Source organism: Callorhinus ursinus, unplaced genomic scaffold, assembly GCF_003265705.2.
Source record: "Callorhinus ursinus isolate GAN/ISIS: 27379988/994484 unplaced genomic scaffold, GSC_fseal_2.0 scaffold43, whole genome shotgun sequence".
Taxonomy (NCBI): domain Eukaryota; kingdom Metazoa; phylum Chordata; class Mammalia; order Carnivora; family Otariidae; genus Callorhinus; species Callorhinus ursinus.
The window spans coordinates 5,741,869-5,767,715 of record NW_027397105.1 but is presented as its reverse complement, the minus strand read 5'-3'; the positions used below and the strand labels follow the sequence as shown (position 1 = coordinate 5,767,715).

Below are 25,847 nucleotides of genomic sequence, written 5' to 3'. Positions count from 1 at the left end.
TCACCACCACTGTTACCATGGCCATCACCATCACCACCACCATCATCACAACCATCATCACTATTAATATCACCACCATCACCATCATCATGGTCATCACCATCATCAACACCATTACCACCATCAGCAGTATCACAGAGAATAATATTTATCACATGCCTACTATCTGTAGGGCTTTAAGTGCTTTACACATATTAACTCATTTAATAATTATTATAACTGCATCTAGTAGGTACTATTATTAACTCTCTTTACAAATGTGGGACTTGAGACGTGGACTCGCTCAAAGGCACCCAGCTTGAAGGTGGCACGACCGGAGCTGAACACTGGCTGTGTGGTTTCAGACGTGACCTATACACATAAGCACTTCCCCACCTCCTTGCCTGGTTTAGCCCACCCTACAAGAACCTGTTTAAGATCCCAATTGCATGTGGGATTGCTCCCACAATCTCTGGAGCCCAAGATGAGGTCTACACTGACCCTGGTCTGGCTCTCACTGCTTCCCGTTGGCTCTTCCCCAGGGCTCCTTGGAGGGACACCATGAGATGGCCCTTTGGCAACCCCATTGCACTGGGGCACCATGGGGGGTAACTATTCAGGCCAAGTGGTCCTGGATATCAGGGAGGACAGTCATAGTAGCACAACCTGGCTGGTGAGGACAAGAAAGGCCCTCTGCGATCTGGGGCCAGCAGCCAGAAGAGGGGATGCAGAAACTGCTACCAGCAGAGATGAAAGAGGTGGACGTTACAGTAGGTAGAACTAACAGAGGATGATGGGCAAGGGAGTAAAAAAGATGGGTGATCCATGAGCTGCCAGGCGTCTGCAGTGAGGGAAGGAGAAAAATCCCAGGTACACTGTATAATTAGGGTTATCAGTCCAGACATTCATGGCCATGAAGAGCTTAAGCTTCTCTCCCGACTCTCAGAACCATCATAGGCCCAGAATTCGTGCTCTGAGAAAGCTCTACTTTATTCGTGTTACTCCACATCCTCTATCCCCAAATTCACACAAAGCTTAAAGGGGGCATCAATCCTCGTTCTTCTAAGTTCTGAAGTGGCCACACACAGAGGTGAATGCAACTAGCACCATGTGTTTTGGTCTAACTCAGGTGTTTTTTTTTCTTTTTTTAATTGAATGAGTTGCCAACTTTCAGAAACCTGGAGATTTATTTATTTTTTTTAATAAAAATCTGGACTTTCAGCTTCTCTTTAAAATTTAAAAAATCTGGCAACACTGACATATATTCTGACAAGGCAGAGGCATGCTGGTAAATGTTTAAGACTCAGCTCACCAGGAAAACAAAATGCCCCTGATTTAAAGGATTTGCCAGTTTCCATTGGAAAAATACTCCCATCACAGCTGATTTCAGCCGCAATGACACGCAGAGAGTCGGCACCCATGAACCAAGCTAGTTGAGGGTTTTCAGTCTAAGAGCGTGTTCTGGCCAGCTATTTGACTTACTGCTGCCACCGGCTCCTACCGAATCAATCTGAAGGAAAGGGAAAACCACACATCACCACTGTGAACGAGAGAAGAGCTGCACAGTTTTGCAACTTGCAAGAGCTTCACCAAGAGACAGTCCGGATTCACAAGAATCCCTGAATGGCAGCACCAACTGGCTGGCCAGTGCAAGAGATGGAAAGACTGACTACCTTGGGGGGGAGGGTAAAGGGCAGGGACCCCACAGAATCCCCTGACCACTTATGGCTCCCGGTTGGACATGAAGGTGAGCCATGGAATCAGCGGATGGTGTGAGCTCTGCTCCTGTTCCAGCCTGTGTGGACGGGGACAACATGTGGCATGGGGACAGCATGCTGGGGGGGGGGGTTCCTATCAGGACGCAGAGGCCAGCGGGAGGGGGAGGATGCTGCTTCTGCCAGCTTCCCCACCACGGACCACCCTCTGTCTGCAGCAACCCCCACCTCCCCTTCCACTGCCCTTGCCCCCAGAAACATGTCAGTCAAGCTAAGCTTCTGCCTTGACCCTTTGTTTGGGCCTGAAGGAATTAAACCAAGGCCTAGAAGGACCAGAGTCCTTCCTAGCTTTGTTTTTCTTTTTTTGTCCTGTATACATGTTGCTCTGGAAATAAAGACAAAGGGTAGGAGGAACATCATATGGTTGGGCCGTATGGAACCCAGGCACAAACTGGGAGGCCAGTCATGCCAGTATCCCAAGAGCCATCACCACATGGCTTCCTTCACTCCCACACCCTTATACTGCCTTGTTGAGCTGGTAGCACTGGGGAGCCTGAAACCACAAGGTCCCAGTGGGAAAGAGGGGCACCCAGTTTATAGGAAGGAGGACAGAACAGGCGCTAGCAAAGGCTGTGCTTTGCTGGGGTGACTGGGGGGCCTTGAGGGAAGGCTGGGGGGCTCCCGCTGAGGCTGCGGCTCCAATCCGGACCCTCACGAGAGACCAGTGACTTCACTGCAGCTACTGATTTTCCTTCTGCTCAGCCCCTCCTTAAAACCACTGCCAAGCAGAGGGCCATTTCCCCTTCAGAAAATTCCAGAGGCTTCCTGCTGCCCCTGAAGAAGGCACATCACGGCAGTGTTGTCCCATCCTGTGAGTCAGGAATCAAATCACTTCTAGAGCACTGAAGAGTGCTCATGCCCATCTCAAGAACTAACGTTGAAGTTAGGGATCATGTCCTATACAACCAGGGACCCTTCCCCCTAGTACTGAGCATAGCACTCATTGTGCTGTAGGTGGTTCATGGAGGAGATGCTTTCTGGATGAGTTGAGAGACAAGTGGTCATGGAGACGCGACCCAAACATGACTTCCTTCCTTCAGCAACATTCACCCTGTGAGCCTCGCTTTATATACAATGAGGTGAATTGGACCAAGGGAGGTGGAGCAACTTTCCCAGATTCAGTTACAACAAGGAAGACACTTCCAAAGTCCATGGCCTTTCCGAGCAGCTGGGCGCTCCCATCCGGTATGATTCTCTCCTTGCCCCCAGGAAGCAGGTGGGACCTGTCACAGAGGAGGAAATGGAGTCCCATGGCCAGTAAATGGATTCACCTTGGTGGGGACCCACAGAATGCCCATATCCTGCACCGGGGCCAATTTTAGAAGGCAGAGGGAGGGGCATGGAGTCCAAGTGGGGAAGGGGACACAGAAGAGGATGAGCAGAGGTTGACAGCAAGAGGATATATAGCCTTCCACAGTGCTTGGCAAGAAGACCACGAGGCTCCCACCAAATTCCGGCCCCCATACCTGCACGGCCACCACTGACAAGACCTCTACTGAGATTCGGTTAAACTCATCAAAACAGCCCCAGGCACCGGTCTGAGCAAGGCCTTTGTAGATGTTGCCGCAAGACTGCAATGAAACGTACAAAGATTAAATTACTCTCAGTGCCGGGCTCATCATCACGCATCTAAGTCAGTTCCCATCCTGTTTGTGAGAGATACTTCCGGTCCCCTAAAGACCGCTGGTTCAAAAAACTCCTATTAAAATTTCAAGGGCAATTACATTTTTGATGGCCATGGGTGCCAACGTAAGTCACGGGGTCAAACAGAACCTTTTTAAGACACTTGGACCAAAATCCCTTTAAAATGTCATCGGGCTTGCATTACTGTTGATTCTGTAGCTTTCAAAATCCCAGGAAATGAAGAAAATTTTGTTTTTTGTTTTTTTTGGGTTTTTTTTAGACTATACATACAACCAATCAATCAATCAATCAATCAATCAAGCCTTCCACTCAGCCTTTGGCATGTGCTGATAAACAAGTTTATGTCTGTATCTTTAGATCCGGGCCCAAACACCCAGCCCTCCCAGAGTGCTAGGAAGCTGGAGAGGGATGGAGAAAGTGATAAGATCCATTGAAAGTGAATGACAGGTAAACATTTTCAAATGAGAGCAAGAAAAGAATTTCAAAGGGGAGATGGCATATCTGTCCTAAAAATAAAAACTGTCTGGGCATTCGGTGTGAATCAGTAAACCATGGAGTCAATACAAAGGGGGAGGTTATGGGGGGACACTCTCAAGGCCATTGGCAGGGTGACACTGCTAAAGCACTGGGAAAGTAAAAAAGTCCCATTTGCTTCTGTAATGGGTGTTTGCTGACCATCAGCTCTGTGCACAGCTCATGCTCTAGACACAGAAGGGCTTAGTCCCTCTAAGAGCTTCTAGTTAGGCTGTGGAGAGAAGGCATACAGACAACACATGTAAATTGCCACAGGAGCAGTGGTTCCAATGGACATAGTAAAAGACACAGCTGTCATGGCGTTCAGAGAGGAGTGAATCGAAGCGCTGCCAGGGATCAGTGTTGCCAAAGAGCTGAATTTCAGACAGTATTAGGACAGCATTTCCCAAAGTTTATTTCATGGGATGCCAAATCCAGGAGATGCTCCTTGAAGAGAAGGTGTGTGCGTCAATCGAGTTTAGGAAACGCCACATTCTAGAACGCTCTTTTGCTAATTTATGACATATATTAGAATTTTAAGGGAAGGACTAAAGAGTCCTGCCCATGAAATTCAGTCAGTGTTTTAGGGCCAGGATTTTTTGCTTTCCTCATGGGGCTCCTGGTTTTCTCAGGATGCGCGCTGGCGAACATTCATGTAGTGGACAGAACGGAGGAAGGGAAGTCAGAAGATCTGGGGTGCTGGTATCTCACAGAACTGTATGCTCTCTTCAGAACACACCGTGGGAATGCTGGCTGATTAGTATGTGTGTAGGCAGAATGGAAGGGGATAGGGAAACGGGTAAGGGCTTTCTGGGAGCAGTAAATATTATGGGCACAGGATGAGCAAAATCACGGTATGTCCAGGGAAAAATAAAGGTGTCATTTGGGCTGAAAAGTTGACTCACAAAAGGAGGTCATGCTTATGAAAAGCCTTGAATTATTTGAAGGGACCGTGGAGGTCTGTGGAGGTTTGGAGCAGAGGAAAGCAAGATTAAAGGAACATTTTAGGAGATCCGATCTAACATCCCATAAGCAAGCGTGTGAAAAGGACGGAACGATAATCCCCACCTTTCATTAAGCTCCCTGAATTAATGGATTCCTCTATTCATGCAAAAATACTTTCTGAGCATGTACTATATGGGTCAGGGACTGTCCTAGGTCATGAGGAATCAGCTGTGAACAGGGAGACAAAGCCACAATCTTCATGGGGCATACATTCTAGGGGAGAAAACAGACAATGACACAAAAAGAAGAAAAGGTCAGATAATGACAAGTCTCAAGGGAGTCCTACAATGGTGTGGTTATTTTGGACTGAGTAGCCATAGATGGTCTCTCTACGGAGGAGGTGACATAAATCCCAGCTGTTGTGTCCTATAGGTGGATATTACTATTAATGTATTCATGAGTATGTATGTCTGTATATATAACACCTGATATGCATATATACAGTGATATACATTCTATATATTACTATATTTAACAACCTATCAAATTTCACAATTACTTATGTGGCAGTTTGGGAATCAAAAGTCCATGCTTTTGCAGATGAACAGTGGTTCTGAAAGATTTTAAAGCTGTGGACCCCTTTCATCAAGTGGAAATCCAATAGAGAAGACAAAAAAAGAAAAGGGTAAAGTTTCCATAGGTGGATACTGGTTACCCCCACACTTTACCCCAAGGGCCTGAGCACAGCCTGGGACCCCACACCACCATATTTTTTCATGCCACCACAACAGTATGAAGGTACTGTTAGCTTGATTGTGGTGTCACCTAGCACAAGACACCAAATTTCTGGGCTAGGATGAGGGCAGTAAGAATAGGGCCAATGGTCTGGGAGCTTTGAAAGACCGGCTGAAGGACGAATCAACACTAGGACTAATTGCAACTATGGAAAGAAAGACGTAAAAAATCAGGATGTCTAAGATTGCCACCCTGGGCCACAGGGGAAATGAGAACCTTAGCGTGCATGGCATGGGGAATCTGGGCAGGGGGAGGATGGGGGGGGTGGTCAGCAGGAAATGTCTGAGAAGAGAGTGTTAACCAAACATGAGGGTATCCAAATGCCCTTCCTTCTAGTTGGGAAGACTTAGTTCTTGGGTGAGGCTGGAAGGTAGATTCTGGAGTCATCAGGACCCAGATAAAATGCGAAGTTATAAAAGAGGATCCGAGAAGGAGATCCAGATGGCAGGATCAGAGAGTTATTGTGGAATATAATGTTTCAGAGACCAAGAGAGTAGGGTTTCTCAGGAAGGAATGCATGTTCTACAACGTTAATGCTGCAGAGAGGTCCAAAAGAATCCCAGGTCTTTCAGGTTCAAAACCATTTGCTACTGCAGCTATAGCATCTCTGAATTGAGGTCAAGGGGGACAGTACTGTTTCTGTGACATAAAGAACACCTTAGCACCAAAACTGCAATGGTTTCCAGAGGAACTGACTAGGCTTACGGGTTTTCCAACCAGAATTAACAGAGGGGAGCCATAACTTTGCCTTTTTCCCAAGTCTCCACCTTGTTCTGTGTCCACCCCAATACCTGATGCCTCTTGTGGGATCACAGAGGCAGAAGGCATTGTGAGGGTCCCTGACTACAGCCCATCTCTCCTCTTTACCCTCCCCCAGTTTCACCACACAGCCCTCCCCACATTCACCAGGTATCATTCCGTTTGTTAAAGTCTCTCATGTTTTCTTTTCCATTTACACTACCCCAGTGTCTGGGGGTTCACCCTCTCCGAGTTTGAATAACTGCAACGTTCTTGGCGAAAATTTGCCCTCCTTCCAGTCCCTTCCTGCCTCCATTCGTCTGGCTACCCAAGGAGTCTTCCTCAGATGCCACCCATTTTCGTCATGCTCCCACTTGAGTCCTGAAGCCCACAGGATCTTCGTGAATGGCCACCACTTCTGGGGCATGTTCTCTTCATGGCTTTGTGTCCCTCCCCTCCTTGTGGAACCCCTATCTCCTATAATCTGTCCGCTAGTCTGCTCTCATGCACTTGGCCGCTGCTCCATATTTATTGCTAGCTTGTTCTCTGGGGATACAGAAACAAGTGGTTGTGAGTGTTGTGAATGACTCATCAGAATGATGCCTGGTGAAGTGTGGGACAGCTCTTCCTGACCCTCCCTCTGTCCTCTCCTCATCCCAGCCAATCCCTGTGAGGACAGCTGAAGGGAGCAGTCAGAGTGAGGAGCAGGGAAAGGGTGATGATGCACAGGAACTCTGTCATGTCTTTGAAGCTGACGTTTTAATGGGTTAGGCAGTGTTAAAATGGCACACCCCCTGTTTGGCACTCACCCAAACCTCACACAGCCTTGGGTCTCACATCCTCCAGGATGTCCATGACAAGCGTACCCTGGGCTCCTCCCATCTCTGAAGTATTCCAGGGATTAGAATCTGCAGAGCACACATTCTACATGCTATTTGGTATCTCCCCTAATCATTTCATACATCTCTCTTGTCTATCCAGATAGACTGGGTTACACTTTGTCTGTCTCTGTATCCATCCATCATTTGTCTATCATCCTATCATCTCTCTCATCTCTCTGTCATCTATCCATCAACCTATGTGTATTTATCTGTATCATATATCCATCCATCCATCCACCCACCTACCCATCCATTCATCCATCCTTTCATGATGCACACACATGCTGAGCAATGGTGATACTAAATAAATTAACTTGATGGCTAGAGAGTGTTTTGTGATGAAAATAATTCTAAACAGCTGGACAACAAAGGGAAGAGGAGGTTTGCGAACAGCTCAGTGAGGATGTTGTTTACATAGGATATTTGGTGCCTTGGAAGAGACCACCATCCTTTTGGTGTATTTTCCTATAGTCATCCCTGTAGTTCTTGCTCTGATCTGTGTCTTCATAGACTTGACCAAAGCTTTGCACAGTCCAGACAAACTACAGATAGACCCCTCTTCTCATCCTGTACCCTCAGAGGAATTGGTGGAGTATCAGGGTTCAGTAGTAAGTTTTGAAAGAATTGGCCTCCTCACCATGGGGCCAACTCATTTATTCCTGTTTGGCATGCCAAGCATAAATTTGAAGAAATCCTGCTGATTTTCTTCAGTCAATACACCAGGTCTTCTACATCTAAATGAGTGTGTCCTCTGGAATGTCCCTCTGGGGAGAATATACTTATTCAGCAATGCTGCCTTTTGCTCAACTATGGGAAAATCTAGAAACCTAATCCTTAAAGGTTGAGTTTATAGGAAAAAAACATATCCCTCTTTTAGCCTGATTTAAAGAGAAATACTACTTAAAAAAATTTTTTTAGAGAGAGCACACATGTGCGCATGGGCGGGGGGCAGAGGAAGAGGGAGAGAGAGAATCTTAACTAGTCTCCACACCCACCATGGAGCCCAACTCATGGCTTGATCCCACGACCCTGAGATCACTACCTGAGCTGAAATCAAGAGGCAGATGCTTAACTGACTGAGCCACCCAGGTGCCCTATTTTTTTTTTTTTCTTAGAGAAATAGTACTTTAATGTGCTCATCAATAAAAGCAACCATGATAAAATTTAGACTGTGTAGAATATGAGGAGGACAGCTGTTTGGCATCTGAATCCTCATTTTGTTTGCTTGCTATGAGCAAACATGGTGCTTTAGGTTTCTGCAACTCTTTGCACAGCAAAATTTTCCGTACAAGAGAAATTTTAAACTTACAGCAGATGAATCTCATTTAGAGTTCTATATGTTAGCTCACAGTCCCTAAGATTATTTTAAAATTAAATTTATTTTGTACCCCATGTATCATGATTTATACATTTTTCCCCCCACTCTAAATTTATTTACACGCCATCCTGTTTCAAAAGGAACTTAAGACAGTTTACCAAAATAATACAATAAAACAAAATTAAAATAACGAGAAAGTGAGACAATTTCATTACACTTAAAAAAAATCTATATGACATCTAGCAGAATACTGCTAACTAAGAAGTGACCTATGGGCCTCTTGTTTCTCTTGGCTTTTCTCTATGTCGCAGAACCTGGAATACATTTAAAAACTAAAAATGATGAGCACCTGAATGAAGAACATTGGCCTTGCACTCGACCTTCGTGGGCATCACTTGTTAGGAGTGGAAGTTAATCTAGTCTGCCTTCAGAAGTCACACCTGCCCTTGTAAAATATTTTGCCCTTGTTGAAATACTGGGAAAGTGCCCACTTTTCCAGAGAAGCACAAATTTGACTTTTATGTGAGGATTTCATGGGAGCCACTTGTGAGCCTTTCCGTGGTTCTAGGTCAAACAGCATATGTAAGCCTTTGGATAGATGCTCAGCCTCTCCTTTATACAGGTGACAAAAGATCTCAAAATGAAGCTCATCAGCTTACAGGGAGGTTAACAAGCTCCAGGGATCAGAGATCCTCAGGTCTCCTGGGATGGAGCCAGCAGACGCCTCCGTGTCTGGACCTCTGAACTGGGCCAGGTTGGCATGAATGAATCTGGACCCCAATGTAGGCTGCCACCCAGTTCCTAGTCCCCACCCCTGCCCTGCTCCAGTTGAGGCGTACCTTATAGTCCATCTGCTCTGAGCAGTTGAACACATACACCATGATGCCCAGTGCTCGGCCCAGGTCCTTGGTGGTCTCTGTCTTGCCAGTGCCTGCAGGTCCTGCTGGGGCTCCACTCATGGTCAGGTGCAGAGACTGGGTGAGGGTGATGTAACATCTGTCAAACACAGGAGCACGTAGGTCATTGCCAGGGCCCCAGGCGGCCTGACCAATGGTTCTGGCCCTGCTGGGTCCTAGGGAGATAGAGCTCGGGTTCCAGGCCACAGGAGACCTGACAGCTTCTCTGTGAAGGAAATCCAGAGCCCCCACTCCCATCTGTACCCCATGGTGCTGTGGGGAGAACTCTCCGAAGGGTCATCTGATCCTGATTTTCCCTCCCTCAAGGGCATCACCGGCTCACAGCCAGGCTCTTTCTGATCTTGCCCCTGTTCACTGCCCATCTCTCCCAACCCTCCAGCCCCAACGCCCTACAGTGCCTTCATGGAGAGCTATTCTCACATGTCCATGCTACATTCTGAATGTCTGCGTGCTCCAGCTCCCAGTTCGTATGTTGAAATCCTAACCCCCAGAGACTATGGTATTGGGAGGTAGGGCCTTTGGGAGGTGATTAGCTCATGAAGGTGGAGCCTCATGAATGGGATTAGTGCCCTTACAAAGGAGGCTCCGAAGGGACCCGTTGGCCCTTCCACCATGCGAGCGCACAGCGAGAAGACAGCAGCTCATACAAGAACCTGACCATGCTGGTGCCTTGATCTTGGACTCCCCAACTTCCAGAACTGTGAGAAATAAATTTCCATTGTTTATAAGCTACCCAGTCTGTGGTATTTTATTGTAGCAGCTTAAACGGACGAGGAGACCCAGACACACGAGGACTGCGTTCGTCCCTCTTTCCCTCCATCCAGCCCTAGCCCTTCTGGTCTGCCTGAGTCATGTCCTTCTTCAACACGGCAGTCTGTAGCCTAGCCGGTGGCTACTCACATCTTGGGTCTCATATGTGACATTATTTCCCTCACTTAGGAGTATTCCCGCACCCCTTGACACTGGGGGGAGTGAGCAGATGCCCCTTGGCTGAGCTCCTCCTCCAGTGTGTTCCACTCCAGCTTCCAACGATACATACCACACACACTGTTCATACAGATCTTCATAAGACACACGAAAACGGGGCCATGTCTTATTCATTGTTTCATCTCCAGAAACTAGCACAGCTCCAGCCACATTAGGCCCTTAATAATTATTTATGAAACAAATTCATGAGTGAAAGGATCAATCACTCCATCCGTTTAACCCTCCTGTGACTATCTTTCCTAATGACAATAAAATAAAACCAGCTTTAAGCTTCTTTCTAGTACTTTCTATTTTTTAGGTTTATTTATTTTTTTAGAGAGGGGGAGGAGGGGACAGAGGGGGAGAGAAACTCAAGCAGACGCCTCGCTGAGCGTGGAGCCCGACGCAGGGCTCAATCCCACGACCCTGAGATTAGGACCTGAGCCAAAACCAAGAGTCAGATGCTCAATCAACTGCACCATCCAGGACACCCTTGTTTCTGGTACCTTTTAAAAAGGGTAATAATTACCTTTGGGTAATAAACACATTAAAAGATGTTGAAAACCACTGGTCATTAGGGAAATGTGAATCTAATCCTCAATGAGATACCATGATATACCCGTGAGGATGGCTATAGTAAAAAAGACAGACTAGAACAAGTGTTGGCAAGGATGTGAAAAAACTAGGAACTCCTACACAGCTGGTGGGGATGGAAAAATAGTACAGCTACTTTGGAAGACAGTTTGGAAGTTTCTTAAAAAGTAAAGCTTACTGGGGCACCTGGGTGGCTCAATTGGTTGGGTGTCTGACTCTTGATTTCTGCTCAGGTCCCGATCTCAGGGTCGTGGGGCTGAGCCCTGAGTCAGGCTCCCTAGGCAGCAGGGAGTCCACTTGGGATTTTCCCCCTCCGCCCTTACCCCCGCTCACACTCTCTCTCTCTCAAATAAATAAAGGAATCTTAAAAAACAAAAACAAAACAAAACAAAAACGTAAAGCTTACCATGTGATTCACTAATTCCCCTTCTAGGACTTTACCCAAGGAAACTGAGCATTTATGTACAGACAAAGACTTTACCCAAGGAAACAGCATTTATGTACAAAGACTGCTAGGAATGTTCCTAGCAGCAATATTCTTAATGCCAAGAAACTGGAAATATTCCAAATGTCCACCAATTGTGAATGGATAAAAAATTATGAGATGTATCCATGCAGTGGAATACTATTTAACAATATAAAGGAATGAAGTACTTATGGATAGGTGTTACAAGAAGAGGAAACCCTAGAAGCATTATGCTAAGTCAAAGAGGTCGGAATCAAAATATTGCATAGTGTATCAGTTCACTGATGCAATGTCTGGAAAACAGAGACAGATGGTGGATCTGGGGCCGCCTGGGTAGAGGACATGGGATCGATCACAAAAAGGGTGATGGCCAAGTTTGAAACTGGATGGTGGTAATGGTTGTACAACTCTACAAATTACTAAAAGTCACTGAATCATACACTTCTTTTAAGTTATCTCTACACCCAGTGTGGGGCTCAAACTTACAATCCCGAGATCAAGGGTTGCACACCTCACCGACGGAGCCAGCCAGGCGTCCCTGAATTGCACACTTGTGATGGGTGAACTGTAAAGCATGTAAATTATACCTCAAGAAAGCCACTAAAAATGTGCCATTGGCCTAACTTTTTTAATACCTAGCAAATTAAAACACAGGCTCTCCACCTGCAGCCTGGACCAGGAGGGGCCATCCAAGGGGGTCTCTGAAATGAGTTCTGTTTCTGAATCTGACGTCTAGAGTTCACCTCACACCCCAGACTAATGCCCTTCATGCCAGATGGTGATTGTGTCTCCACTAGAACCAAACTGGGTTTGAAAAGACTTGCAAGGAGTCCCTGAATTCTCCTTTAATTGAGTGCAAAATTCCTGTATGTAGTTTTGCCTTTGTATATGAAGCCCAGGAAGGTAGGTTTCCCAGGAGGAGAGGGCAGGTGTACGGAGCTGCCATGGCAGCATTTAGGTGCTGGTCTCCCCCTGGAGCCTCACTTTCCCCTGTGGATTAAGCTCATGTTCAAGTTGCTGACCTGTGGAATGGACCACAAAGCAGGGTGAGTCAGGGCGAAGGGCAAAAGCTCAGGCACTGTTACCGTTTGGAAATGCTTCTCTCCTCTAACATTCCTAGCTAGATCGTCATGGAGGCGGTGCACAGCTTTAACCATAGCTGCCCTTGTGGGCTGGGTTCTGGCTCCAGACTGGCCCCAGTGCCTTCCACACCTCCCAGCCTCAGGCTTCTTCCAGGACTCTCCAGGGCGGGCTGCAGCCCTGTACCTCCCGGAAGGAAAGGCAGGAGGACTGGCAGAATCCTGGCCTCCTGCCAGCTCTCCTCCCCACTCCCCCCCCCACCCCTTCTCTGTCTTCCTCTGCTGGCTGGAGGGCACTCCCAGACCTCTTCTCTCTGCAGGCGCAAGGCTCTCAAGGAATCCGGGAGTCCAGAAGCACAAGGTTTCACAGAAATAGAATTAGCCCAGAAAACTCTAGAATCTCTGGAAAGAAATCCTTGGAACTGGGTGTCAATCTCTTTTTGAGCTTCTGTGAGTTTCTGATTATCTCCAGAAGAAGCACTTGGGGGCAGGAGGGGGAGTCCCAAAAATCCCCAAAACACAAAAAACATTTTTCTTCCCAAAATAGCAGAACTCTAGAGCTAGAAAGGATTTCTGAGCTCAGCTAATCCAACAGCCTTATTTTACAGACGGGAAGCCTAAGGTTCAAGAAGGGGAAGCGGGCTAAGGTGTTCTAAATAATGAAGGCAGGAGCAGTGGGCTGTTACCTTGGGCCATAAGAAAAACACAAAGGAACGGTATTTCCCTCTTCTGCATGAGGATTGCCATTATGGTTGGGCCACTGGCCGACAGGCTGTCTTAGGCCTCAGGGACACGGGCTCCTGCTCTAAAAATTCCATCTGCGGTCTTGTTGGCTTGTTCATCTCTGTACCCATCAAGCCGTCCACTTCAGTCTGTGCCTGTTTCCCACAGAGGAGGCTGGATCACACTATCGTGGTCTAAGGCAAGGACTCTGGGGTCAGACAGAGGTCAGAGGTCACCTCTGCTCCAAAGTGTTTGTGCAACTGAGCCAGGATCGCCACCCTTGGTGCCTTACAAAAGGTGTCCCTGGAATCCATCACGTGGGTTTTGCTTTGCACCAAGGAGTTCACGATGCTTGCGGCTTTAAACCAATAGCAGTTGTGGGATTGGCAAGGTGGCAAGGACTCCTGTAGGAGGCGCTCTTGCCTGGCCAACTGGCCTCAGTGTAGCTAATGGGTCGATTTCGTCTGGCTGTTCCTGGGCACACAGACCCTTTTGTGTCGGCACAGACCGCAGGGGTTCTGGCCTCTTCACCAAGCCAGCCTCTCTCCCATCAAATCCTCCCAAGAGGACCACAAAGCCTTTTCCTCCAGCGGGGCAGGGTTTATTATTCTAGAAGGCGGCCCCTTCCACAGTGGGCCAGTCATAACTGTTTGAGAGGCTTTCCTACTATCAAGCAGAAGTCAGTCTTGTTCTCTTTGGGCAAATGACTTCTACAGGTCTTATTCTTATCTCCCCCCCGCAAGCTTTTGTGAGGATAAGATGAGAGATAGGAAGGGGCCTTGGAAAGAGAAGGTCAATCCAAGTGTAAAGTATCATTTTTGAAGGTGACAAACACATGCAATGTAGCTTTTCTTTTTTGATACAGTTATTCAATTGGCAGCTTAAAGAAAACATCAAAGCCAATGCATCTTGATTTCAGCTATAAATAGCCTGTTGCTATCCCAGAAATCTGGTCTGACTAATCTTAGAGCTGGTGAAATCACAGTTGGTTTGTATTCATCTTCTACTGCTGTATAAGAAATCACCGTAAACTAAGTGGCTTAAAATAACACTCCTGTATTACCTCCCGCTTTTAGGTCAGAAGTCCAGGTGGCTCCTCCACAGAGGGTTTCACAAGACCAAAATCAACGTTATTAGTTGGCTGGACTCTTATCTGGACACTATGGGTAAGAATCTGCCTCCTAGCTCACTTGAGTTCTTGGCAGAATTAAGTTTCTGTCAGTTGCAGGACTGAGGTCCTGTTTGGTTGCTGTTGGCCAGGAGATGGCTCGGCTCCTAGAGGCCATCCTCCCATCTTGGCATATGGCTCCCACTGCCTTCAAAATCAACAATCGCTTGCCAAATTTTTCTCATGCTTCAAATCTCTCTGATCTCCCCTTCTGTCCTCAGCCAGGAGAAAGCTCTGCTTTCAAGGTCTCATAGGATTACCTTGGATCCACCTGAATAATTTCCCTCTTGCCATAAAGCAAAACGTTATCATGGGAATGATACCATGATATTTACAGTTTTCACCCGTACTCAAAGGGGAGGACCTCGTACAAGGAAAAAGGTCACTGGGGATCACATTCTTGGAATTCTACCTACCACATGGTCCAGTAATCATAACTGTGGAATGAACATGGATGCCAACAATATTTCCCTGGTTGGGGGGCCTCTAGTAACATCAGGTCCCTGATGTTCGTTACCTCTATCGATAACTTGAATGAAGAAATAATTGATTATATACAAGATAGACTGAAATTCTAAATAATCTCAACAATTAAAAATGATGGGGTTGACCCAACAACATGAAATTTAGGAAGGATAAATGTGAATCACTCCTCCAAGAGCTCGCACATATACAGAATGGGATGGAAGGGAGAGGTGGTTAGATGGTAACTCACAGAAAAATGATCCAGGGCTTTTAAGAGGCCCCAGGCTCAAAATGAGAAATAACACCGATAGAAGAAGGCTGTCCTCAACATCAGCCTAAAACAAATTTGTCCCTCTTATAGCACTGTAATATTTAAATTTTGAACGCTGTCCTTAGCATAAATGCCCCTGATTCTAAGATCTGTTCCTTATGCCATCTGGTTATGAGATCCTTCCTCACCTAGTGCTCATCTTTCTCTTTGCCCACACTAGTTGGTAAATGTCGCTCTCAAAACATGACAGAAAGAACGGAGAGAAACGGCTGACATGTGATCTCTTTAGCAAAATAACAGCACACTGGGTCGCCTGGGTGTTTCAGTTGGTTAAGCATCCAACTCTTGATTGCAGCTCAAGTCATGACCTCATGGGTCATGAGACTGAGCCCTGCGTAGGGCTGTAACTCTGTGGGAAGTCTGCTTGAGGATTCTCTCTCCCTCGGCCCCGCCCTCCTAAAATAAATAAATCTTAAAAAAATAACAGCACACCTAGTTATGAAACCTGAGTAGGTATAATTATGCTTCACATTGTGTGTATGTCTCAAATATGACTGGACATTCTAGAAGCGACTCAGAAAACTAAAGAGAATCAGGACTAAAATTCTTAAGAGTTTTTAACAGAGGGCAGTAGATAGGCAGAATAAGAGATACATTTATAAAAATCAATGTTCTCCTATATGCGAGTGAAAAGAGGGGTAAAGGAAGATATGATGAAATTAAGCAAAGATTTCTTAGCCACAACACCTAAAGCATGGTACATAAAAGACGGACAGATTGGACCTCATCAAAATTAAAAACTTCTGTACTTCAAAAGATACCGTCAAGAAAGAAAAGAGGTAAGCAGGAGACCGGGATACAATACTTACAAACATGTGTGCAATGTAACCAGAAGATACAAGGAATTCTTACAACTCAGCGAGAGGACAAAGATCTCAATCAAACAGTGGGCAAAAGATTTGGACAGGATTAGGCCAAAGAAGATCTGCAAATGGCTAATGAGCACGTAAAAAAGATGCTCAACATGATTATTAGGGAAATGTCAATTAAAACTCAGATGAAATATTACTTCACACCCACTCAATGGTTATAATAAACAAGACAGACAATAACAAAGTTGTCGAGGCTGTGGAGAAATGAGAACCTCAGACTCCGTTATTAGTGGGGGCGTGAAATGAATCAGCCACTTTGGAAAATAGCGTGGCGGTTTCCCAAAAAGTTAAACATAAAACTGGTACCACCCAGAAATTCCCCTCCTGGGTATGTGCCCAAGAGAAATGAAAACTTACATCAACACAAAGACTTGTTCACAGCAGCATGATTTATAATAGCCCGAAACTGGAAACAACCTAAGTGTCTATCAATGGGTGCCTGGATAGACAAAATGTGTCCTATCTATAAAATGGGATATTATTCAGAAATAAAAAGGAACAGATTATGGGCACATGCTGTATCACGGACAAAGCCCCAAAATTGGGTGTAAAATGAAAGGAGCTAGACACGAGGGACCACAAGTTGTATGGCTCCATTTCTAAGAAATGTCTGGAATAAGCCAAATTTATAGAGACACAAAGTGGGTTAGTGGGTTGCCTGGGGCTGGGGGCAGGAATGGGCATATAAATGTGCATGAGGGACCTTATTGAGGAGTATTGAAATGTTGTAAATTTGATTTATGGTGATGGTTACACCACTTGATAAATTTACTTAAAATCATTAAGTGGTATACTTGGAATGGGTAAAACTTTTTTTTTTTTTAAGATTTTATTTATTCATTTGACAGAGAAAGACACAGTGAGAGAGGGAACACAAGCAGGGGGAGTGGGAGAGGGAGAAGCAGGCTTCCCGCGGAGCAGGGAGCCCGATGCGGGACTCGATCCCAGGACCCTGGGATCATGACCTGAGCCGAAGGCAGACGCTTAATGACTGAGCCACCCTGGCGCCCCGGGTAAAACTTTTTGATACACGAAAGAAACAAAACCTCAATCAGGTTGTTTAAAAACATATATATTATAAAAAATATATATATATTATGAAAAAACCACCTTATATAGCAACAAAATTTTTAAAAACACTTAGTGATAATAAGAAATTCTCAAAACCCATATAATGATACTTAGACACTTTTCCGACGTAACTGCAAGATATTCAAACATAATTGAAGATAGGGATAAACATAAAAAATCACAATTTGTAAAAAATGGCTCCTTCCCAAATTAACTTGAAGATATTAAGGCTTGCCGACCAAAACCCTAACCATTTATATTTTGGAACTTGAAAAATGATTCAAGTTCATTTGAAAAGAAACAGAAGAGCTAAAAATATATACATATTTATGTATATATATTTATATATTTATGTATGTATATGTTTACACATATGTATTTATGTATGTATATATATTTATATTTATATATATATAAAAGATGACATGTACCTTAACTATATAAATAGAACTCAGGACGAAGCTATAATCCTTAAATAGTATGGCACAGTGATGGGCATAAAGATGAGACAGAATAGACACTTTGAGGTAGTTTGGTAATTCAGAATTTTGAATGTGGTAGAGCAAACATCACAAACCGGTGAGGGAAATGGTACATTACTCACTAAAAAACGTTGCGCCCGCCAGTTACTTAGAAACAAATCAAATATTCCCTGCCATAGTTTCTGTGAGTGTTCCTTGCTCAGGATTGCACACTTATGGCAAGCCCTCTGGCTACACGTCTGTCAATCAAAGTATCTCCCACCTTCCCAGCCGTAGGCACAAGGCTCGGGTTGGGCAAAATAATCAAGCTCACTGGTTGCAGTAATGCACTCAGAGGCTGGGATCCAAACAGGACTCACCAGGGTCCCTTAAAGGAATCGGACCTCTGGTGCTGAGAAAGAGGGGAGGGGGTCTCTCTTCCTCCTGGACCAGGAGTCGCAAAGTCATGGGCGTGGAGACCACCCTTGCAACCATCCAAAGAAAACCCATGCAAGAAAGAAGTCAACACTCAGAAGGAAACAAAGCCATGATAGGAGAGCATCCCATTGCTGATGTCTCCCTTGTCCAGGCCCTGGAGCTGCTACCCTGAGCGAGCTAGACTCAAACAGGTCCTCCTTCTGTTTATGTTAGTTTGGGTTTGGCTTCTATCGCTTGTAACCAAAAGTCTTTTGGTAAAAACGCTCACCTGACTCAATAGGCAAAATGTTTACCAAAGAAATTTAAAACATTAAATGGAAAAATAAAACAAAATAAACTGCAATAAAATATAGGTGAATATTAAGCTGATCTTGAAATGGTGGGGACTTTCTAAACATAAAAGTAATAAAATGGGCAATGACAATTATAAATAATTTACAGGAGAGGAAAGTCTAATAGCCAATAAACACAGAAAAATGCCCAAGCCTTTGAGTAATTAAGGACATCCAAATCCATGTGAGATACCATATTGACGTACAAAATTAGTATTTTTAACAATGATACTGAATGCTGGTGAGGACATTGTGAGGTGAACATTCTCATAAACTGCTAGTGAGAGTGGGAACAGTATTTGTTTCAAGAATAATTTTAAAGTATGTGTCATCTCATTATCCTGCCTCCCGGAATCTCTCCTGGGGAAATAATGAGAAATACAGTAAAAAATTATGTATAAGCAAGTTCAGGGCAGATTCATTTTTAATAGTAAAGGCTTAGGTGGGACTTAAATATTCTGTAATATGGGTATGTTACATAAATGACAGGATACTTATAAAGAGAAGGTAAGTCAGCTCTTAAGAGTGTTTCAGAAGAATGTTTTGAGGATACTCACATGATACAATGTTACGGTTTTTATAAAAAAGCAATCTATTGTATTTTACATAAAGCATATGATGGCAATTGCATTTTGTCAAAAATCTACAGGCAGAAGGAAACAGACGAGATATTAACAATGGTTATCTCTTTGTTTGCAGAATACTAAGTTTTCCGATAAAACCTGCAGATAAAAACTTAGAAAGCATAGGACTTCTGCTAGCTTTGTCCTTACCTGGCAAATCTCCTGCAAAGACTCTGGGGTCAACTATATCTCACCTCCTTGCAGTAGTTCCTGAGAAATTAGGAGGGACTCAAACTTGATAAGCAGTTGATTAAAACCCTACTTAGCACAGCACAGGGTGGGAAAAGGGGCAGCTGGGTGTGAAGGTGATGGAAGGGGAGTTATGGGAGGAGGAGGTCATCCAAAGGTTGAGAAACAACTTACACAAATTGCTTTTGTTCAGCCTGAAAAAGCATTTCCATTTAGTTCTTCAGCTTAGTGCTGTGGCCAAAGTCCCGAGAGTGGTGGAGTCATTGTACCCACTTGTATATTCAGGTCCCATCCAGGCAGTGGGAAATTCCAAAGAAATAGGCATAATCAGTCGGACGTACTGTAATGTGGGGATGCTTTTAATGAATGTGCAAAGGTTGTATGGATCAACTGTCCATTTGATTAATTCCTCTGGCAGGAGAGAATTAAATGCACTTAGGCTACACACCAGCAAAGGCTGAATGCTCTTTAAAATGTGATTTTCTGTGCTAAGGCCAATTTTTTTTTTTTCCGGGCAAAACATTTCTTGAGATAATAAAAGTCAACGAGAAAATGGAATTTTACATATAAATAGTCACTACGTACCACTTTGTCAGAAAAGCATCTAAAGTGCAAAACAAGGTCAAGGTCTATATAGTATTCACCATTATTTGCAGTAAATCTTCCTTTCTAGTTCTTATTTGCATTGTTCCACAGAAGGGGTGATAAATTTCTGTTTTAGAGATAATTCCTTGCCAAAGCTTTACCTTCTTCCTCTCTAGAAGGCGTTCAACATTAGTGTACTAGAAGTTTCTAAATCCAAATGAGGCAATTATCTTCTTCAACCCTTGGGCAAGTGTAAAGGCTCAGGGAAATGGAAAAGTCTTGCACTTTTTTTTATTAACATATAATGTATTATTTGTTTCAGAGGTACAGGTCCGTGATTCATCGGTCTCACACAATTCACAGCACTCACCATAGCACATACCCTCCCCAATGTCCATCACCCAGCCACCCCATCCCTCCCACCCCCCCCCACTCCAGCAACTTTATCACTTGGAATGCTAACATCCGATATGTCCGCAGAAAGGAACGAGACATATTGTGATAGGTATAGGAAAGCTGGGACACATACTCAAGTCTCAAAAATTGTTTCACTGAATCTGCTCAAGGAGTGAATTTCTTGAATGCCTATCATGTGCCCAACATGGTGTTGGGTCCCCACGGAGCAGAGCAGTGAGTAGATCAAAGTCAACATTACCATGGAACATACAGTCTAGGGCAAGAGAGACATTAATGGAATGGCTCAAATATATAATAGCTTCATTATTCTGTTGCAAGCGATGTAAATTCCCAAACTATTAGCTTATATTCCAAGGCTGGCGGAAAAACTCACTGCCAACGAGAATCCTGGACCAGATTTCCTTCCTGTTTAGGGTTGGTGTCTTACTGAGAATCACTATAAAGACAAAGACACATGAGAGGGTCCACTCTGAATGAAGTCTGAGGTGGGAAAACTTTTCCTTTGGCCCACACCAAATGAGCACCTCTAATGGACTGATCTCAAGTGAAGGCCAAGTACAACCCTAAGATGCCCAAAGCCCCCGAGACTTGCCGTTGCCAACACTGTCCCAACCACAGAGAAACTCGCGTCTCTCTCGGAACGGATGTTATCTGCCTTTTGTCCTAAGCTGGGGCAGGGAGGAGTGTTGGTCCCCAGCCCAGAGCAGAAGACAGAGAAGCTGTTCTTCCTTCTTTGGGAGCCAAGGCAGAGTCTTGTGTGGATCCCTCTCGTGAGTCAACCTCCTCTTTGATTCTGTCTATTCCTACCATCTGGGTCTTCAATATTCAACCACTATTCATTCATTCGACAGATGCTAATTTCAAGGTCTACTAGGTGCTGGTGACATGGCAATGAACCAGACAAAGCTCCTTGACCGCAAAGAGATTCCATTCCAAAGGGGAATGCAGCCAATAAGCAAGGAAGCAAGCAAATCTTTGCAGAATGTGGGAGATGTTAGGAAGAAGGTAAACAGAGGGAACCATCCGGGTTATTGCTGTGTGTGTGTGTGTGTGTGTGTGTGTGTGTGTGTGTGTGTGTGTGTGTGCGCGCGCGGTGGGTGAGGCTGGATTTTAGTGAGAGAGGTCATGGAAGGCGTCCTCAGATCTGAGGACAGAACGAAAGGATGAGAAGGTGACTATGGAACAGTGAGCCTAAGAAAGGCATTCCAGGCAGAGGGAAACCCGTGTGTATAGAAGGCTCTAATTTTAGGGGATCAAGGAACAGAAAGGAGGCCAGTGGGGCTGGGGTGCAGGGACTGAGGTGTCAGGTGATGGGCAGGAACTGCTGGGTCCCAGGGGGAATTCAGATTTTAGTCTAAGTTCAGTGGGGAGTGACCAGAGACAGTGACGTGGCCTCAGCAGGCTCCCCCCTGCACCCCCCAAAAACGATACACAAGAGTAAATATGGAAAGGTTTGAGGGCAACTGTGGGTGGAAGGTCCGACCGGGCAGGAAAGTGAATTAAAAAAATGAACACCATGGGGGCAAGCGGGAGAGATGAACCATGAGCTCTTGTTCTATGGATAATGTTGGGATCTTCCCACATCCCATTTCATCCCATGAGCACCGTGATTACAGTTCCACTCAGCGTTCCCTGGAAATACATCTGAGGATTTGACCAGAAGGCTGCAGGTGGCAACATTTAAAAACAGGTGAGGGAAAATTAAATAAAAGATAGCATTGATTCTATGTGGCCATTCTGACCTTCACAATTCCTGACTATGTCTTTGCCATCTACAAGTCACTTATTTAGAGTGAGCCAGCCATTCATGTACGCAACTCAGTTTGGAGAAGAAAGGATTTAGGCTCAACGGAATTATAAGGGGACAGGGTGCACACTTGGAGTAGACTTTACAGAAATCTCAGCAGAATTAAAATAGCCTGCCCTCACTCTCCTTTGCCCAAGCTGTGCTGTCAGATACATTTTCATAAAATAGAGTTTTCGTCGTTTTACTCCTCTGATGAAAAATTCCCAATAGTTTATCACTACTTACTGGATAAAGAAAGTATGCTGCACACTTTATGGTCGGACTCTGCCCACCTTACCAGGCTTATGACCAACCATATCCCCCCAAGTCAAGAGTCTACCCCCTCTTCTAGGAACAGGTCTTGGATTCTCCCATTTCCCTGTCTTTGCACACAAAATTCCATTTTTCCAGAATGCTTATCAGTAGTTCTTTTGCTTCTGGGGATCCTAGACCACCACTTTAATAAGTAATGGATGCCATAGATCCTCTTACCAGAAACAGTGACATGTGCACAGATTTCTATACAATTTCATGGACAGCCTGGCAGTCATTCTAACCTACTGAAAAACTGCTGGAATTCTATACTTCCTTCCAGGTCCAGATCGGTTACCATGCATTCCCTGGTGCATTCCCAGTCTTCTTCCGGTGGTGGGCGGGATCCTCATGCTTGGAGGGCTTATGGCTAAGTCACTTGCTTGGAAATTTGTGGCAAATGACTGTGAGCCCTATTTTATACTACGGCCCTGCACGCCTTCCCCTTGTGCTATTTAAATTTTTATCTACATATGTCTTATTTCCCTCACTGGAACTGGAGTCTAAGGGCAGGAAATGTTTTAGTCACCTTTGTACGCCCAGTGACTACTTCGGGGACTGGTGTGAATTCATTCATAAATTAATATGAATGACAGAGACTATGGCTCTCCAAAAATTTTAAGCTCCTTCATGGAAGGGACTACCTGGCTTTGATCTGATTCCCAGAGTAAGAGGTGCTCAAGAAATGTGCCAATCGATTGGTAAGAAGATAGTAATGGGGGCGCCTGGGTGGCTCAGTCAGTTAAGCATCTGCCTTTGGCTCAGGTCATGATCTCAGGGTCCTGGGATCGAGTCCTGTGTCAGGCTCCCTGCTCAGCGGGGAGTCTGCTTCTCCCTCTCCCTCTGCCCCTTCCCCTGCTTGTGCTCTCTCTCTCTCATTTGAATAAATCAAATCTTAAAAAAAAAATAGTAATAGGATCTACTGAGCACTTCCTACACTCTGAAACTCCTTATGAGCATGACTGTCCTTTGTCCTTACAAACCTCACGTGAGGTGGGAGTTACTACCTCCATTTCATAGAGGAGAAAACCAAGAACCAGAATTAGGTCAAGTTTTTCAAGGTCAATTAGCCGGTACGGGTTAGAGCTGGTGTGAGAATTCAGGTGTGTATGACTCCCTAGTAATTCCTCAAAAAAAAAAAAAAAATCACAGCTCACTGATTTGCTCTGGGGTTCATTCTGAGAAGGGCCCTGCCCTACATACTTTCAGTTTTATTTTTACATGTGTTGTGTGGTCAGGCCCAACCCCCTACAGCTCTGTGGACAAGTAGCAAGTGACGGTGGCCTTGACCCCGGCTGGCCTGAGGCAGACCGCAGTCGGGTTCTCTGTGAGGGGCTGACGCCAGTGCTCACCTGTCCGTCAGAGGCGTGATCACCAGGCGAGGCGTATTTCCCAGGTACTCGTAGGAATAGAGAAACTGCGCATCACAGATGTTGGCAAAGCAGTGTTTGGCCTCATCATCCCAACGATGCCGCAGCTGGGACAGCCAGAGGAAGGCCTGAGCACTGTCCACCTAAAGAGAGGGTGAATCACTGTCCAGCAGGGAGCATGGGGCCTGCTGGCCACAGGACACACAGGGCTCTGGATGAGCTGGGTGTTGTCTGCCAGTCAAGAGTATGTGCTGGGCCCCCCATAGCACAGAAAGCACGAGCTGTTCTGATGATACTCACTGTTGGGAGCAGCCACCATGACCCTCTCCCGGCTCTCTGGCCAGCACAGAGTCTGGGACCTCCATGTTTGAGCTGCATGTGAGCTTCTCCCTTATCCCACCATTCATGGTGTAGTTGCCCACCAAGAGGGACCCTCCTGAAATGTCTGGGACTCACCTTCTGAGCAATCATCTTGGCCACCACATCCCGGGCATGCACATCAATGGTGCATATGGTCATGATCTTCTGCCGGTCCCCTTTGGAGAGATGGCCAATTAGCATGGTGATGAGGGTTTTGAGCTGGGCCACTTGCTTCTTGTAATAGTCCTTCATGGCATTCTCGTAGCCTTCCTCCAGCCTGGCAAATGCAATGCCCACCTCTGTGGTCCACCAGATCTGAGTGCAGGTCAGGGCCACCTGTGGCACAAGGAGCCACTGAGTAAAGCCATCACCTCACCAGGACTATCTCCCAAACCAGCCCACTCACCCATCAGCCAGCAAGAACCAGAATGGAATCACATGGGTGACGTAAGCCCCTTCCCTCCCTCTTCCAACAGCCTTGATTAAGCGAGCCACTTGTCTCCATCTCCTTGGAGATGGGAAGTGGTTCCAAGTGGGGAAAGCGCTTTCTGCCCTTGAAAAAAATGTATTGTTTGGTTGAAAACAACCAAAGAGTCACTCTGGTCAATGTCAGTGGCTTTTAGAAATTGCTACACTGATCTTTCCATTTTTACCTCCCAGGCAAACCATCTTTCCTGTGCTTGGGAGGTTAACAATATGCTGACTGAACATCTCAATAGCACTTAGACTTTGTTCTGTTCTTCCTGAACTTTTTGTGGTCTGAGTATTCTAGCTTAATGAGCCACCGATGATCATTTGTGGCACATTTTTGCTTGTCCATAACACTTTTGCTACATATATTTTTTTAGTTTTTAAAACCTGTCACCTTGAAAAGCCCACTCTTGAAGATCAAGGTGAATTACAGCAAAATTCAACGTGGTCAACAGGATTTGTGTTTTTCAGAGGTTCGAAACAGATACATGGAAAAGGGATTCGAATGAACATTTCTTCTGTTTGCTGAGAACTTAATATGGAAAAGGCATTATTCTGATTATTCATGGTGGAGAATTTAGATGCATTGATCATCTGTTGTATCGTTTGATTTGGGAGACCCTGCTCTAGAGATCCATCCCAATAGCAGAAGGCAACACATTTTCTTGCCTCAAAATTCTGATTCACGTAAACAAAGGAATCCTGACAGGAATGATCCTCTTTGTGAAAAAGAGAAACCCATCATATAAATGTACCATTCTCTCATTTATCTGCTTTTGCCTCTGGGTTTAGACATACGGTTCTGCCTGCGCTGTGATCTTGTTGGGATGGTTTGAATGTGATATGCCAACTGCACAGTTAAAAGACTTCTTCCCTTACCCTCCTACACTGTTGGTGGGAATGCAAGCTGGTGCAACCCCTCTGGAAAACAGTATGGAGGTTCCTCAAACAGTTGAAAATAGAGCTACCATACGATCCAGCAATTGCACTACTGGGTATTTACCCCAAAGATACAAATGTAGGGATCCGAAGGGGTACGTGCACCCCAATGTTTCTAGCAGCAATGTCCACAACAGCCAAACTGTGGAAAGAGCCAAGATGTCCATCGACAGAGGAATGGATAAAGAAGAAGTGGTATATATACACAATGGAATATTATGCAGCCCTCAAAAGGAATGAGATCTTGCCATTTGCAACGACGTGGATGGAACTGGAGGGTGTTATGCTGAGTGAAATAAGTCAATCAGAGAAAGACATGTATCA

At 45.2% G+C, this 25,847-nt stretch overlaps 1 protein-coding gene across 1 annotated transcript in view; it reads right to left on the bottom strand.

The window, feature by feature from the left end:
* DNAH9 (dynein axonemal heavy chain 9) overlaps window positions 1–25,847 on the bottom strand; it is a 206,620-nt gene that overhangs the window by 78,911 nt on the left and 101,862 nt on the right. The window contains exons 25-28 of the mRNA XM_073881496.1: window positions 24,210–24,449; window positions 23,736–23,896; window positions 9,428–9,584; window positions 3,221–3,325 (exon numbers count right to left, since the gene is read on the bottom strand). Of these exons, the coding sequence (XP_073737597.1) occupies window positions 3,221–3,325; window positions 9,428–9,584; window positions 23,736–23,896; window positions 24,210–24,449 (663 nt within the window). The remainder of the gene's footprint in view (window positions 1–3,220; window positions 3,326–9,427; window positions 9,585–23,735; window positions 23,897–24,209; window positions 24,450–25,847) is intronic.